This window comes from Nannobrachium achirus (assembly GCF_963921795.1).
Source record: "Nannobrachium achirus genome assembly, chromosome: 17".
In the NCBI taxonomy this organism is placed as follows: domain Eukaryota; kingdom Metazoa; phylum Chordata; class Actinopteri; order Myctophiformes; family Myctophidae; genus Nannobrachium; species Nannobrachium achirus.
Genome location: NC_137824.1, coordinates 35,834,475 through 35,851,526, shown reverse-complemented (window position 1 = coordinate 35,851,526; position 17,052 = coordinate 35,834,475). Strand labels below are relative to the sequence as shown.

Genomic DNA, 17,052 nt, shown 5'->3' with positions numbered 1-17,052 from the left:
TGAGTGTTGGATAAACCAAGATAACAGGTTGTACCAGATAATTAAATAGCTTGTCCCATATGATTAGTATTTACTCTGTTGACATTACAATTAGAAGTGACACAAGCAAATAATCCCCTTAATTCTTCAGTACTCCGTAAACCTATTATCATCAACATTATGTGAAGTATGAGGTCATGAGGTAATCGATACATATCTTATCAATATCAAGTTCACCAGAAGTTGGGTTCAACAAGTAACCAATTAACAATTACTTCGTTAGCATAATTGGCTATTATTTAAAGGACCAAACAGAGGCGGGAGCATCCATCAGTTAATAAACACTCATTATATTGTAACCATTTTATTTAAAAAATATATGTTTTAAGGGGGAAAAGATATTTTTTTCCATTTTGCCACATCTTAGCCACTATACATATATGAAATTGTACATATTACAATACAAAAGGAACAGGGAAGAGAAAAGCATTCATTTTGCACAAAGAAGTTGGGTAAGAGAGGTTTCTCTCTTTGTCAATTTTTTCTTTTTCTTTTTTTATTGTTAGGCAGGGTGGGGAGCAGGGCTAAAGTATGACAAGAGGAACCAAAAAACAGTGGACAAAAAGCCAGAGTGCAAAGGGATGCATATTTCTACAAATTGTGTGGATTTCTCAGTCACTTAGTACAAGCCTTATCTTAAACAGTGAGATGTCAAATGATTGACATAATTAAAAAAAAAGAAAAAGAAAATCCACATACATCCCCCCATTCTTCCCATTTTCAGGAACGAGGCATCTCCACAATGTTTTCTGAATGACATTAATAAAAAATCAAATCAGTTTTTGACTGTTGAACATGCAACACAGTTTGGGAGGGCAATAGTAAAAACTGTGCAAAGCTGTAGGAAAACAAAATGGCAGACGATGTGGAAGTGCTTGGCCTTTAACACGGTCGATAATAGCATATTTTTTGTTCTTGAATTCAAACAAGATGTAGAACAACTGCTTTGGATTTACACTGAAACATTTTTTCATAGTGTGGTTGAACGCTTCGACTGCAACTGAACTGCTACACTTTGAATAGCTACACCAGCCCTCTACATTTACACCCCTTTTTTTAAAGCCTTGTCTGATGTCATTCCGCAGAGGTTTGCCAGTACTCTTCAGGGTGGAAGTTATCATTTTTGGGAATATGTAGTGAGATGCATTAACATTTAACAAGACATTTGATGTTTGATATCAAATTGAAATCACGCAGAAATCCCATAAAAAGAAATGTTCACCACAGATGATACTGCAGAAGATACTTGGAGCACGCACTCTCCAAGACACCAGTCTATGCCTTGCATCCTAATTTTGTGTAGTCAGGCAGATCCCAGCAGTCTCTTTCTTGTAGATGACTTGGCAGTGCTCACTTGTTTCATAAAATGAGCAAACTCTATACTCTTATCACTCTTGTCAGCATCATGCCTCATTCTAAATGCTCGACTCAGACCTTTACTCTTGACTATTTATTATTATTATCATCATTATTATTATCATTATTATAGTTTTCAGTTGTATTACGTTAAAGTATCTGCTGGCAAGTAGTGAAATGAGTGTTGTTGCTACTTTGTCAATTTGACGTTTAAGTCCCTGCATTTCAAGCCCAAGGTGCTGCCTGTCAATATTTGTCATTCCTTTCCCCCCTCCCTGCCTGTCTTGGCCTTATGGAATACCATTAATTGGCCGGAAGGACGCTCATTGGCTTCGATAAGCCAGGACATTACCCCACGGCTGCCCCTCTCCATCGTCCCATCAATTCCCCTCGTTTCCTCTCCCTTTCACCCTGCCCCCACTGCCCCAACTGAACACAAAGAACTGCGGAGCTGCAGCGGCGGCTTTAGTCTGATGCTAATGCACATCCTCCCCCTGCTGCATACAAATGTGTCTGACCCAGCCTCCCTGTTTGCTTATCACAGGAGCTGCATTTGCTCCCTGGGGGAGCCTCCACAGTTTAACTTTACACTGCTGATGCTCCCAATCCGTCCGACTGTCCTTTTCCACCAAAGGCATATGTCAACTTGATGCCTCTCTGACAAGAATGAGATTGTGAAACAAAGGTAGATGTTCTTGCCGGCTGTGGAGGATGTTTCTGCTAGAATTATTTCTGAGCGGCTGGCGAAGCTAAATCTTGCTGGATCAATGGTGTGGGTGACAGAATATCAGATTCTTTTTGCCTGGCCTTAATTGGTTCAATCTTGAGCCCGTCAGACCTGATTAGAGTCTATGCAGTAAAGAGGCTGCTCCAGGCCTGGGCTCCTGGGAAAGGTTTATTTTTAGATCAAGACTGTCTTCTTTCTGGATTTTTTGCTTTTCATTATCCATTTAGTCAGTGCCTTCACATTTACAAATGTTTCTAACCTTTGTTGTTGTATGTTGACAGGTTGTGAGTAAGTTAACAATGCTTACTAAGTTGAGCTGTCATAAATACTACTGTCACAGTGTGTATGGCAATTCAGAGCTGAGGAAACCACATACTGGTCATCATGTGTCACACACGATGGCCAGTGCGTGGTTTTCTCAGCTGCTGAAAGATAGTTTTCATTTATCTAAGTCTCAGGTGAGGAAGACATCCAGACATTGTGGTATACTGGACATGAACCTTACATGAACAGTGCTTAGGTTATTCATTTGATGGAAAGTGATGGATTTGGCCTAATTAAATTAAATTTGGAAATGGGTGCCATGATGGGTGTTTAGTGAACAGAACTCCAGGGCCCTGCTCTCATCAGGAGAGGATTTTCTTTATTTGTAATTGTAACATGATTACCAAACAAAGTTGACATTTAATTTTCACTTCAGATCGTGGGAGATAATAAAGTTTATATTACTCTCAAAACATCTTAATTAAAAACGAAAACCAAACATTTTATATAATTATCCAATTTGTCCAAAGTGATTGTGATTGGGCTACAGTGTCTATGGTGCATCTTATAAACTCAGATACATGCTTGTTTACTTTTTAACAGGAAACAAGACATACATTTTTAAATCTGATTTCTCCACCAATAATTAATGTTCCTTTAGCAGAGGACATTTTGGATAAATATTTACTCTGTGCTGCAGAATATAGTGACAATGTGGAGACAAATCTCACAGTTTACAATTTTACCCATTCAAAATGATTGCCCCTGCCTGATAAGAACAACCTTGCATTCATAGAAAAATAAATTTGTGAATATCTCTACATCGTCCCTTAACTGTCAAATCCTCCATCAGTCTGTCGGCATTCAATAACTCTCATATATCCTCGAAGCTCACTTGTAGAAATTATGATTTTTATATAAACTGGAAAAAAATCAAAAAAAGAAACCCTGTATCATCTGAAATGGTCAAATGGCAAACCATAAGCTCTAGGAATAAATAGGAGTTCATACTTCACACTCTTTATAAGGCAGTTGCTGACACTTGCACTGCCCATAGCCGTTGATGATGACGAGTGCCCCTTCCTCATGGCTGGGCTCGTACTCATTATATGGTACCTGTGTAGCCAGGTCTGCCATAGGCTGCCGTTGCTGGGTCCTCATCTGTCTGCGGTTCTGAATAGCCGAGCAGTGGCGTATCCGGCGCAGGGTGGGAGGGCAACACCTCCGTGAGATGTACACAATGAAAATTATGAGAAAGAAGGAAAAGAGCAGAGCCATTGTTCCCATGATGACTCTGTGAGTGAGAACGGTATTGTCCGTCTCAGAGAAGTCATCTGTGACAGCTGCCTCTTCAAGTGAGGTGGTAGTCGCTGTCGGAGCAGCACGTGGGGTTTGAGTCGTCGACGTTGTGATGGTGGTGACTGTAGTAAAGCTCCCAAAATCCTCTGCATAGTCCTGCGTTGGGGTCATAATTCCAAACAGGGAGCTGGTGACCTCTGGGGTCGTCGTAGCGTCCGTGGTCGTGATAATGGTCTGTACAGCTGGCGCTGAAAAATTCTGGCAAAGCTGGAATCCGTAAACGGCATCCAGTATCTCCTCGCCCTGGGCATATTCAGGACTGTGGCAAAGAATGGAATGTTCCCAGCGTCCCTTGAAGGTGCTCAGCCAAGTGGCCAGAGAGCAGATCCGTTTGGTACATTCCCAGAGGTTGCTAGAAAGCCCCACGGTGCCCAGAGACCGCCACATATCCATGACCTGGGCATCCAGGCTGGTCAACTTGTTGTTATCCAACAGCAGAACCTTAATGTTTGGCAGCGTTTCAAACACATCTGCCGTCAAGACACGAATCTCATTCCCCGTTAGGTCCAGCTTCTCTAGCGTGGTCCAGGTCCACTCCATGCCACATGTCAGATTGCTGATCTTATTCCACTGCAGATATAGAAACTGGAGGGTGACCAAGCGTGGGAAATGGGCCAAGTTGATCTTGGTTAGCTGATTGTGCTCCAAATGGAGCTCTCTGAGCTTAATGAGCCCAGCAAAGCCATTCCGTGCCAGGCTCCGGAGGCGATTGTTACTCAAGCCCAGGTATTCCAGGCTGCGACAGTCCCAAAAAGCCCGAACAGGGGTGGTGCGAAGTGAATTAGAGCGCAAGTGGAGAATCTGGAGCTTCCTTAGCCCATGGAACAGTTCTGGTTCCAACGCTGTCATCTGATTGAAGGACAGGTCCAGGATCTGTAGATTAATGAGGTGGATGAAGGTTGTGTTCGGCAGCTTGGTGATGCGATTAGAGCTCAGGTTGAGGTCCTTCAGCTTGTAGAGCCCTTGAAAAGCATCCTCCTGCACTGTAGTAATCTGGTTGTGGTCCAGATGGAGCCAGGTAAGCTGGCTGAAGCCATAGAATTGGTCCGGGCTTAGTTCGGTGATGCTGTTGTGGCGTAGAGATAGCCCCAGGGCCCCCTTGTCCACGCCATCTGGGGGTGCCTGGAGCCCCTGGGTGTCGCAGTAGAACTGCAGGTCCTCACAGCGGCATTTCTGAGGGCAGGTTGTGCACGACGCAGGAGGCAGCAGACACATCAGTAGCATGCTGATCACACACAGACACAGTGCCACTGGTGCACTTCCCACCAATGGCCACCTTGAATGGAAACCTGAGTGGGTTCAAAGATAAGAAAATGAACTGTGGGGCGGGAAAGCTAATCTATGCAGAACACTTATTGCTTATGTTTGGCAGGATGTTTTTTTTTTTTTTTTTTTTTTTTTTTAGCATTGCTCTCTCACCCCCTCCCTCATAAGTACACCTTTTTATATGAATTGTATCACATTTACAACTGCTCTCGTGCATCATAAACGTACGTGTGTGTGTGTGTGTGTGTGTGTGTGTGTGTGTGTGTGTGTGTGTGTGTGTGTGTGTGTGTGTGTGTGTGTGTGTGTGTGTGTGTGTGTGTGTGTGTGTGTGTGTGTGTGTGTGTGTGTGTGTGTGTGTGTGTGTATAAATTAAACATTGTTTTTCTAAGAGCGTGTATTATTGAAAGATCAGTTAAATATGCACCCTTGTTAAATTAAATGCTAAAAACATGGAGTTTGACCAGCTTATTGTGTTCAATGACATGTCATAGCATTTGATCAAACATGTTCTGTGGGTTGCTGTCATTCCAGTCATTGCCTATCGTTTTCATATTTGTCATGCATTAACCCTTCATTGCTTTGTCCTTTTCGGAGTTAATCATAGTTTATTTCGATTGATTATAGCTATTCATCAATCTTTTTAGAGGTTATGCACGTCCGTTATAAAATGCGCTTCCTATTATGAATTCAGAAATTCCTAACTTGGGTGTTGGCGAGGGTAAAATCAAGGACAATTGAACTAAATTGATGTGGCTCAATAGCCTTTTAGTCTTCAGCCTCCCTCCCTCTCACTCTTATTCCCTATTCAGGTCCAGACCTGCCAAATAAAGAGGGTAACTTACCCATTCTTTTGTGCACATCGGAGGCTGCATTCAACTGTCCTTTTCCGCAGACTCTTGGAGCAGCCAGATGGAACAAAAATCCAGTGGGAAAAAACCCTTTTGAGTAAATACAAAAGGAATCAGGCTCTTCTGAAATGAAGCAATACTGAGCCCTCCCAACTGAAATGAAATCCTAAATTCCATGTCCCAAGATGTTGTTTATTCCTTTCTGTCCCCTTTTTTGTCCTTTTAATCCTAGATTAAAGAAAAGGATGCATCCTTTTTTCCCTTCCTCCCTGGAATCCTTAATTTTTCGAAGTTGATCAGTTGCATCCCAAACGACCTCGGCGTCGAGACCCCCCCTCCCCTCCTTCCTTTTCACTCCCTCAGTTTCCTTTCCACTGCAATGTCGTCAGCTCAATTGGTTAATTGAAGATCAAGCTTCCCCCTTCATGGCTGGGGGTCCTTAAACCCTAACTTGTTGATGGCAGCCAGAGAGACCCTGCTCGCTCGCTCGCTCGCGTCGCCAGATCAGCCTCAGCATAGCCTCTGCAGCGCAGTACACGGAGCCCGTCGTCTGCTAGCAGAGACGCAGAGGAAGAGAAAATAGCAGAGCGGAGAGCCGCTGATGTTATTCTGTGCTCTTTGTTGCAGCCACTCTCTGCTACAGAGTGGTGGCAGCCTGGCGTCGATCATAAGCACAGTTTCTCTCTCTCTCGCTCGCTCTCTTTTCCCTTTCCCTCCCTCCCTCACTCTCACACACACTCACTTGCTCTCTGCCTTGTACGCGGTGCTTGTGTGCCTCTACCCACCCACAGCCCCCATCCCCACCTCCCTCCTGGCTCGTCACCATCAGAATATTGATATCTCCAACGTGTTGCGGCAGCTCACTATTGAAATTAACCATGGCTGTAAATCTGAGCCTCGCCTCACCTCTGCCTCTGTCTGCTGTTTACATATATGGACAAGCCACATAAACAACGTAAAATTATTAAAGCAAAATGGTCTTTTCACGAGAGACTGGACAACATAAAATTAAATGTGTGGGGGGGGGGGTCTGATGGCCAGGGTTGAGCAAGGGTGCACTGCAATGCCTTTCCTCTCAAACAGGAGCAGGTTTATTATAGAAATGCAAACATAGAAAGTCTGGTTGGTATCCATAATTTACATGTTCTGAGTGCAGTGCTTTTTAATTTGTGAGCATTAGCATGTGATGTATATGACCTGCTGCTTTAAAGTTGAATGGTAAGAATGCACAGTGGGCTTTGAGCAACCATTTGGCTCACAAACATGAGGTAAAAAGTGTTAATTCAACCACGGTAATTTTCTGAGTTATGCATAGAGAAATTCCATTTAGTTATGGTTGACTCATGGTGCTCTTCAGAGTTTCACTCCAAGAATAACTATCTATTTCTTTGGGTGGGAATGGAGAGTTGCTGCCCTTCATGAAATATTGAATTGAAGGGTGGATTCCTATTGGAGTTAATTTTAAGAGTCAACAGCCTGTAGCAGCAGTCTGCTTGACCGTGCATTGTAGTAATCTTGCCAGCAAGTTTCCTGTGCAAAATATTTACAGCACACCACATTTTGAACAAATTCATATTAGAAGTAATTCTGTTAAATTAAGCCTTAAGTTCATCTGAGCAAAATGTACTCAAAACAACAACTTAAAGAAAACAAACCAGATTCTTTTCTCCTAAATGTAATTACATAATCATGTCTTGGAGTGAGATAGCACATGCATTCTGTCTGTGACTTTCCAGTTGACCCGCTGTTTCACATCCTCCACATGTAGGCCCTTATTTCCCACCAGGACCTATCTGCAGAGTGTAAGAAAAGAAAATAACCACTTGTCTTAGTCATTAGTCATATTGGATACTCCGTGGATTCGGCCCATGTTAAATTTCTGATAAATGTTAGAGCACTGCTTAGTCATTATGTAGCTAAATTCTGATTGGACCTCCACCTGGTGTAGGGTCGATGTCACCAAGCTCAATATTACGATCATTTGGCCCACAGAGGACACTTTATTTTCATTCACATGATTCTCCCACAATCCAGGGGACTGGTGGTACAGTTGAAAAGGGGCCTTCCTAAATTCTGCCTTAGGAAGCCAGAGGGAGAGAGGGGGCGAGAGAGAGACTATCTAGTATTATAAAAGATGCTACAGCAAAGCCCCAACCATAAAAATAGGCACCTGAAGAAAACCTGGCGTGAAAATGAAATGAAATACAGGCAAACCATGAATGAAATGTGATGGAGAGAGCTGAGTGGACTAGAGTGATCCCACAGCACTGCATCCAACCAGCAAAAAATCGCAGAGGATTAGTACCGATGGAGCTCTCTGGCCTCTAACCATGTGTTACACCCCCCTTCCCCTCCCCTCCCCTCCCCAGTCCTTCAATGGGTAGAGGTTAGTAGCGGCTGGGAGCTGGTCCATGTCAGCACCATATTGGGAGTATTTCACAGGCTGCTTTGATGCCACTGGCATTACCACCTCCCTCTCCTTCTTCGCCTTTCCTTCGCATCTGATTTTCCTCTGATTTTGATTGTTTGCTCTCGTGTGTCTCTTCCCATCCTTCCTAAATGATTTACATTTTACTTTGTCTCTGACGCGGTGGAGAGACTATGATTAAACTGCTCTCTGCATCTAGTTGGGGCATGTGATCCTTGGTTGCCCCCTCTCTGTGTAAATGCCTCGGAATATGCAATAGTATAGTGTTAGACATGTACTGTAGGGCCATGATGCTGGGGCGTTGTTTGACTCAAGTACATTTTTCACATGAGAGAAGACAGATGGGAGGCAGGATATGTGGGGGAGGATATTATCATCTGAATCATAATTACTGATTCTGGACACTTTGTTGTCACATCAACTTTGTTACATTAAATCACTACATTTAGGCTAAACTGTCCATATAGAGAACAGTAGGACATTTCAGGATGTACTACGCAACTTGATCTTGAATAATTTGCTATTGGTGTCACCTTCCTCCTATACCAACCCCCTGCCATTATTCAGACCACTAAGTACCCTACTATTAGCCTATTATTGTCCTCTATGCTATTGTGCTCTTTTAAGTAGCTAAATAGATTTCTGTCCCATGTTTGTTTTAGCCAAACAGTTTTCATTTTTCAGCGTACATTTAATCTCACCGCTGGGACTTAGGCTCATTATAACGTTAGTACCTGTGTTATGTGGGGAATCCAGTGCAAACAGGTTGGAACTAAAACATCTGTTGTTAAGAGATACAGTACATATGGATTAAATGTGTTGATTTGAAATGCTGTTCTGTGTGTAAATGTAGTTTAGCCCGATTTCATACAAAATCACTCAACACACAGGACACAAAGCGTCAATATGCCCATGGCATCGTGATAAAATGTACTCTTCGTTATAAGGGAAAGTAAGTTGACAGAATGCCACCCACTCAACACTTCTTTCTCATCTCCATTTCAGGCTGGCAGGAAGGACAGGAGTGATGCCCTCAACACTGCCATTGACAGGATGACAAAGAAAACCAGGGACCTTCGCAGACAGGTTTGTCTCTTTTCTTATCTCTCCATCTGTCGAAACCAACCCCACTCCCTTCCCCGGTCCACGGAAAGGTTAATACTAGCAGACATAAGACCCCATAGATTTTTATGCGCTGGGCCATTAATGTAGAAATATGTTGTTTTCCTTGGTGAAACGAGAGGACTTGATTTTCTTCTGAAGTGTGGCTAGCTACTATAGCAGTCTAGCAGCCTTCCCTTATATAATTCAGCAGTCCACATGGCAAGAAACCTGAGTGTCTGCTTAACCCCTGATAGTGTAATGGAGCATGTTTACAGTCTGAGGTAAAAAAATCGAACCTCTGTTCGAAGTGGAGCTGTGTGTGTGTGTGTGTGTGTGTGTGTGTGTGTGTGTGTGTGTGTGTGTGTGTGTGTGTGTGTGTGTGTGTGTGTGTGTGTGTGTGTGTGTGTGTGTGTGTGTGTGTGTGTGTGTGTGTGTGTGTGTGTGTGTGTGTGTTGCAGTTGATGCTCAGGGCAGGCTAGACTCAACAGCACCTCTCTGGTCACCCAGGGTAGTCAGGCTACACCAGAGGCTACATACAGACACACATACATACACGGATACACCGCCACGTATAGGGAGCTTGTGTTCCACACAGCTCCAAAAAAGAAATCACACCCGTGTGAACTTAGCGGTGGAGGCTGTGCACCGCTGGCTGAGTGCTGCATGGGTTGAGGTATATGTATGTAGTAGAAGTAAGTCTCTAAACTAAAGGGCTAGTGAAATGTGTGTGTGGGGGGGGGGGGGGGTGGCTTGTTGGTTTAAGAAAAAAGAATGTTGCCTGATGAGAGAATCATGTGTGTGTGTGCGAGAGAGTGTGAGGGTGAGTGTGCCTGGCCTGCTCAACAGCGCCCCTCCCTTAACGTGTGTGCGTGTGGTCAGTAGAGGTATTGCCATGATACGGACACTGCCCCACACACACACACACACACACACACACACACACACACACACACAATATTTTAACATTGCCTTTTCGTTTCTCTACACAGCTGCGTAAAGCAGTCATGGACCACGTCTCCGACTCATTCCTGGAGACCAACGTTCCTCTTTTGGTCCTGATCGAAGCCGCCAAGAATGGCAACGAGAAGGAAGTTAAGGAGTACGCCCAGGTGTTCCGTGAACATGCCAACAAGCTGATTGAGGTACTGCAGTTGAACACGCTGACGTTACCTTATAGACAGTGGGCTTCTTGTACCACATAGCAGCCTCCGTCAGGTTCTTTTCTCAAACAGATGCCCTATTGAGATGCAGCTTTTCCATCTGAAGGGTTAGCGCTGTGTCTTATTATCTTATTTAATTTGTTGTGGGTAAGGAAAAGAAATGCATTTCTATGGTTTAGTTGGAAGCAACACATTTCCACCTCCATCTTTTTCTTCCTTCCATCTCTCTCCCTGTCTCTTATCTGTTTCACTCTCTCACTCTGTCTTGCTGTGAATTGAAGTGGCTGCAAGCAGATGCTGTTGTGCTATTGAGAGCAGACAAACACTCCATTGGTATGGATGGTCACAGCTCTGAATCAAATTTTAAATCCAGTCAAACTAAGGAGCAAAACATCACAGTCAAGGTTAAGTGCTGTATTGAGGAGGGGGCCGTGTTTTCAATTTCTCAGCGGTGTAACATCTTGTATGTGACTGCAGTAGGGGATGCAACTCTAACAATGATATTTAGAAAGATCATGTCTTCTTTTACAAAGCCTGTTGCATCGTGCCATTAACCGCTGGCTGTGCTCATTTCCTTAATAGAGGTGACACTCTTTGGAATGGCCATGCCTTTTAAATCTCCACTGCCGTGAACACAAAGTAAGAGGCGGAAAGTAGAAGCAAGAGTGACAGACCAGTGACAAGCTGACAGAAACATTAACTGTCCTCATTAGTGGTCTTTCAATCCCTCCCCTGAGTGCCTGTGTCACAGCGTCATAGGCTGACATTTGGAAATGACCTCTCCCCACAGGCGACTGGCCCCGGAGTGTCGCTGTGGGTGTGTGAGGCAGAGACAGAACGGTGTGAGAAACCACTGAGACATCAGAGTAAAAGGGGACCACATTGGGGAATGGTCCCCAGACCTTCTCCTGGGGGCCTAGGTGTCATAAATGGCATTCGAAAATGACATGAACGGACTCCCTGTAGCGCTTTTCTTCTGAGCAATGATTAACTTTGACACCACTTAGCAAGGCCAGAGGGAGGCTAAGATGTACAGCTTGCATCTCTCCAAGTCCCAAGATGGATTATATTAAACATGGATGATGTTTGTTAACACCAAACAAATAGTAACTATAATTGCATATTATAAAACCAGCAAATTGGAGTCTTTGAGATATGACAGGGCAATTGTTGTTTGTGTCCATAGATTCACAAGGGAATTAAATACAATCTGACATTTTAGCATCAGAAATTTACAACCTCACCTGACTGAATTTTATGTTTACGGTATATTAATTCTTTGCATTTATTTTATTCATTGTGCATATTTTTCTTCCAGCAGGACGAAGCTGATGGTTAGCTCATAGCCCCCCCCCCCTCACATTTTACATCACAAGAAAAGTTAATATCCATGTTCATCTTTGCATGAAACCAGTGTGTGTAATGCAGTGTCACATCTTATCTGTCAGTGAGCCATCTGTCAAGCAGGTGTCTGAGAGCCTTTATTCAAGTTAACATAATTATCATCAAAAGCATGCAATGGTTATTTATCTGAATTAATGTGCTTGTAGTTAAAGCAGTGGTTCTCAAAGTGAGGTCCGGTGACCCCCAGGGTTCCAACTTCCTTGCAGGGGCTCCAGGCGGTCTCCAATGAAAAGTTTGTACAGCATCAAAATCAGTTCAACCACTTTAAACCTATATACATTGGCTACTTGAAAATGGACCATCTACAAGCTCTATAATTTTTTTTTTCTATAAATACATTTTAAAACATTTTAACACAAATCTTGTACGGTTGTCCCTGACACAACATATTTGTCCACAGACATATTAATTTGGGGGTCCGACTCCTTGACATTAAAACATTTTATAACCACTGAGTTAAAAGAGCACACAGGCATATTTAAAGCTAGAGCCATATATGGAATCTGTGTGTGTGTGTCTCTGTCTGTCACATAGTTTGTCCTCTGCCTTACTCAGCTTCAGACTGATTGGTATTAAGTACAATTAGTACTTGGTGTGTGTGTCTAATATGAACCTGAGGTGTGCTGTGACAATTCGGATGGACAAAAAGTTTCTAAGAACCGAAAAACAACGAATATCTGCGGTTCTGAAGAACCGTGTGTTGGGGAGATTTTTCTGGATAGGTTTTCCAGTACGTTTTTTTTCCCTTTTTTTTTAGAGATGTTACCGATCAATCGGCAATGGATCGGATCGGGACGATCAAAGCGTGATCGGCGATAATCGGTGGTTTAGATCAAAAGGTAAATTCACCGATCCGATCGGATCGGTGCATCCGATCAACCAGCCGTTCAGTATGCCCACTTGAGGCCATTTTGGGGTATTGATTTCCACAGTGCTGAAGGAATAATTAGTTACTGCTATGATAATAAATACATAGTAATGCTAGTAAATAACTATAAGGCAAATATATAAATGAATTCATGAGTGAATGAATGAATTAAAGTTAAAACATTAACATTTAGAAAATATAAATAATAACTTGATCGGATCGGTCATTGATCGGGATCGGGTGATCAAACTTTTGTGATCGGTGCTCGGTGATCGGTTCCAAAAAACCTGATCGGACCATCCCTACTTTTTTTTCTTTTCCCCATAGTCACACAAACTTTACCAAACTAGCCTAATAATTGAGCCAGCGTTGGCCAAACATCCTTGGGCCGTTAAAGAGACGTGGACGTTTTAATTAAAATAGTGAAATCAATCTTTTCTTCTGGAAATATTTTCAGCTTGACTAACGACATTAAAGTTAAGTGTTGGATTACCTAATTACCATGATGAATTCATTTTAAGAAGTACATTTTATTTTTTCCCCCTGTAGCCAAGGTATGGCAGCTGCCATACCTTGCCATACCCAATTGAAGCCTCTGATACAAACATGGTTACTAATGTATACTACACCCTTTAACTCGTGTTACATATGCCTGTATCATAAAATTATACTATTCCAATAACTCAACAAGCAAAGCAATGTTATAAATGGTGGTATATGTAGTGTTTCAGGAATACTTACAGAAGGCACATCTTTGTTTTTGACCATCTTGAGAAGATTAAATTGGATTTCCAAATTATTGCATCATATAATTTAAAAGCCCCTCTCAAGTTAATTGAAAATAAGACACTGTCTGGTAGTTCGGCGGTCTGAAAGCAGGATAAATGTGGACACTTATTCCAACATTAGAGGCTTTTATCCTTAATAGAGGATAGTAAACAAATCCCTACTTATCTGCCTCCCCAAATCTTTACCTTTAAGATTTGTTGTGCAGCTCAGGAAACTGTGGACCCACAACAAAATCGGTCACCGTGAACTAGGTTCAAACCATGTAAGCCTTTTATAAATCTTGGACCCTGTTCTCATCTGTGTGCAACAGATACAGGTGTCACACTCCTTCCAAAGGAAATTAATAACTTGAGGTAAATTTCTGCATTGTGTGATGTACAGTAGGGGTGCAACAGTTAATTGATTATGTAAAAAATAATAATAATAATTATATAATTATGATGTGAAGCTGATTTGATCAATGCTAGCGGTCACCTCTCGGATTGTTAGCAATGACACACACACACACACACACACACACACACACACACACACACACACACACACACACAAATCTTTTCAGATCATTGGGGTCAATTGCTGTCCATTAATAATTACTTGTTGGCTTTTATTAGACTTTTATTGCACTTAACACATAGTCGGTGTAGTTGTCATCTCCTGCGTGTGTGTGTGTGTGTGTGAGAGAGACAAACAGAGCAGAGGAGGAGAGTAGGAGGAGACTGCATAAATATGCTTAGTTGTGTATGGGACTGTGGGTGTCACACTCCGACAATAGCTGATCTACAAGCTGCGACACGTTGTGAGCTTGTAGATAAGCTGTTTTCTAAATACAAGAAATATACATCAGACATGCATACGTATATATCAAACATACATTAACCCAGAGAAATTGAAAGTTAGTTACGTATAGGGGTTCCCGGTCTAAATGGGTTAAATCAATTAAAAAATTGTGAATTTGATTAGTCGATTTTATTTTATTTATTTGGTTTAAGCAACCAAATAAATAAAGGCCAAGCCGATATAACTAACGTCCAAGCTCTGCTTCCACGTTAGAATCGTAAATATTGCAATGATTGCTGCTGTCACTGCTGACGACTCAGTTCAGTGCTTAGCCTGTAGCTATGGAAGAGCTCAGACATTTTACAGTATGCAGACGTTTTTACCTATTGATTTGCCTGACATATCCAACATTAACGTAAGAAAAATGAACACTATATAGGCAAGCGAGGGGCTCTGTATATTGCATAGGCATCCTCTTATTTGCTTAGTTTCTCACTCTAGAGAGGTTATTAATTCACATGTCTTGCTTAAGAAATCCTGCCTTATATTCCAAGGCATGATATTTATATTTAGAAACATTTTCCAATGTTTAACTACGATCAGACACAAGCACACTGTTGGGAACTTTAACCTCTCTGTGCCTAGACCGAACCTTCTGCCTGGGATCAATATATTTATGAAGTCATATATATATATATATATATATATAAATGTATGTATGTATGTATGTATGTATGTATGTACATTAGGCTTGTCACCAGGGGTGAGATGCCATGGGCTTGTGCAATTTAAAAAAAAAAAAATCTTTAAAGAAAAATACAGAACTTCTTGAGGTAGATGGTAGTGCACTTTTTAAAGGCCTGCCTTTGATGTTTTCACATTACAAATAGGCCTTTAAAATAACTAGGAATAAGCCAAATTTGGATACACATAAAAGTAACGTTGGTGTAAACCAACGAGAGAGGTAAAAAGTTAAAAACTGAGTATTGATATTATCAATACTATGGAAAAGTCATATTGAAAATCGATACTTTTCGATAAATCAACTGGTCTTTACCGTGAGCCAAATAACATTTGTTAAAAACAATTCTTCCATTGTAGGATATTGATTTGTAGTTACAGACTACACTTAATATCATCAAGGTGGCTCTCCTTAAGGCCATGCCACCTCACGTTTGCTTCTACAGTACTTGCATGATTCACTTAAGCCTTTTGCTTGGAATCATAATTTATACTTGGGTAAATGCCAGTGTAACCAAGTATAAATCAGGCGTTATGTAACTTGTCTATGTAGAGTTTGGCCATATTGCGCTAACCAGCAGAGTCAGTGTCCATCTAAGCCAAGGACTTCCTGCAGTACCAGAAAATAACACTTGTTGTACGTTTGTGTTTCCATCTTGTAATTTCAGTCTGTCAGTATCAGAATTAATATTATTCTAAGAGTGGGAAGCCTTCTTTTGCTGCAACACAGTGGAACATCCAGGGATAAGCAGTATATTACACCCACTAAGGATGTTACATTTTTACCATGAGAAATTGTCCTGATTAAGAAACGTGGCATTTCTTTATTTAAAAGCATTGCATATGCTTATGTCAACTTTGGAGGTCTTTCTATCACCACAGTAGCATCCCCTGATTACAATAAATGCTTCCCATTGTAAAGGCTTTGTCCTTGCAAAGTATGTACCACTGAAATGCTGCACATTCCATCTGCCTTTGCTTTGAGGAGAATGGTGGCAAATCTTACCTGTCCATTTCCCGACATATGTTCATAGATCCAAAAGTTTATTTGAAAAATTGGTCGTTCCCTTTCCATTATACAGGGATACAAAATAAAATTGCGGTCCAAATCGTTGCTGTCGGTTGAAAATCTTGTATGTCCAAAACTATTACTTTCAGGAAATGGAGAAAAAAGAACCTGTGTTCCAATGAATCCAATGTAGTTATTATTTAGCCCCAAGCGTGTTAATACTTTTATTGATAGACAACCGCTTTCAGCCTGGCGGAAATGGATCTACAAGCTCACTACGTTGGGAGCTTGTAGATCGGATGTTTTCGCTACTTTTGCATGCCGTTATCTTACTATGATTAATGATGGATAGTATAAAAAAAATTGAATACATTTTTGGAGAAAGACAATGTGAAAAATGGAGATGCAAGGTTTCTGCCCGATGGCGACAAAATGCACCATCTTAGAAATAGGCTGGGAAAAATAGGCTGAGCTTAGTTCTGTTGGCTCAAAGCCATGTTGTTAAAGGTTCCAGTCTGCTGGGGAAGAGGTGGAGAGATTTTAGCACTGACTGAGCAGAGGAAGGTGCCATGTGTGCAGCCTTTAAAGCGATAGGCAGACAGAGAACCTTTTTTTTTAGATACATCCACATTTAAATCACCGTTCTTGGAAGAAGAAGAAAAATGTCTGCTTCACCTGACGAGACGATGACATGTCTGTAGAGATGCAGTGGGTTAAATCTGAAATGCAGAATTGTGTATCTCTTGACATTCTCAGGATGCTGTGCCAACCAACAGTGTTGGTATTAGACAGATGCCACTTTATATTTAAAACAAGTTGCTTGAACACGCATTCTGTTAACACTTTGACTGCCACAATGTTAAGGGTTTTAAGGGTAAAACCCTTGCCACCATAGACGGCCATTCATTTT

At 41.8% G+C, this 17,052-nt stretch overlaps 2 protein-coding genes across 2 annotated transcripts in view; one reads left to right on the top strand and one right to left on the bottom strand.

The window, feature by feature from the left end:
* ctnna1 (catenin (cadherin-associated protein), alpha 1) overlaps window positions 1-17,052 on the top strand; it is a 122,881-nt gene that overhangs the window by 53,958 nt on the left and 51,871 nt on the right. Inside the window, exons 8-9 of the mRNA XM_080746408.1 lie at window positions 9,293-9,373; window positions 10,381-10,533. Coding sequence (XP_080602534.1) covers window positions 9,293-9,373; window positions 10,381-10,533 — 234 coding nt within the window. The remainder of the gene's footprint in view (window positions 1-9,292; window positions 9,374-10,380; window positions 10,534-17,052) is intronic.
* On the bottom strand, window positions 3,392-6,739 carry lrrtm2 (leucine rich repeat transmembrane neuronal 2; the record flags this gene model as incomplete). Its single annotated transcript, XM_080746101.1, has 4 exons — window positions 3,392-5,034; window positions 5,854-5,904; window positions 6,334-6,412; window positions 6,602-6,739. The coding sequence occupies 4 exons, from the start codon at window positions 6,737-6,739 to the stop codon at window positions 3,392-3,394; spliced, it is 1,911 nt and encodes a 636-aa protein (XP_080602227.1).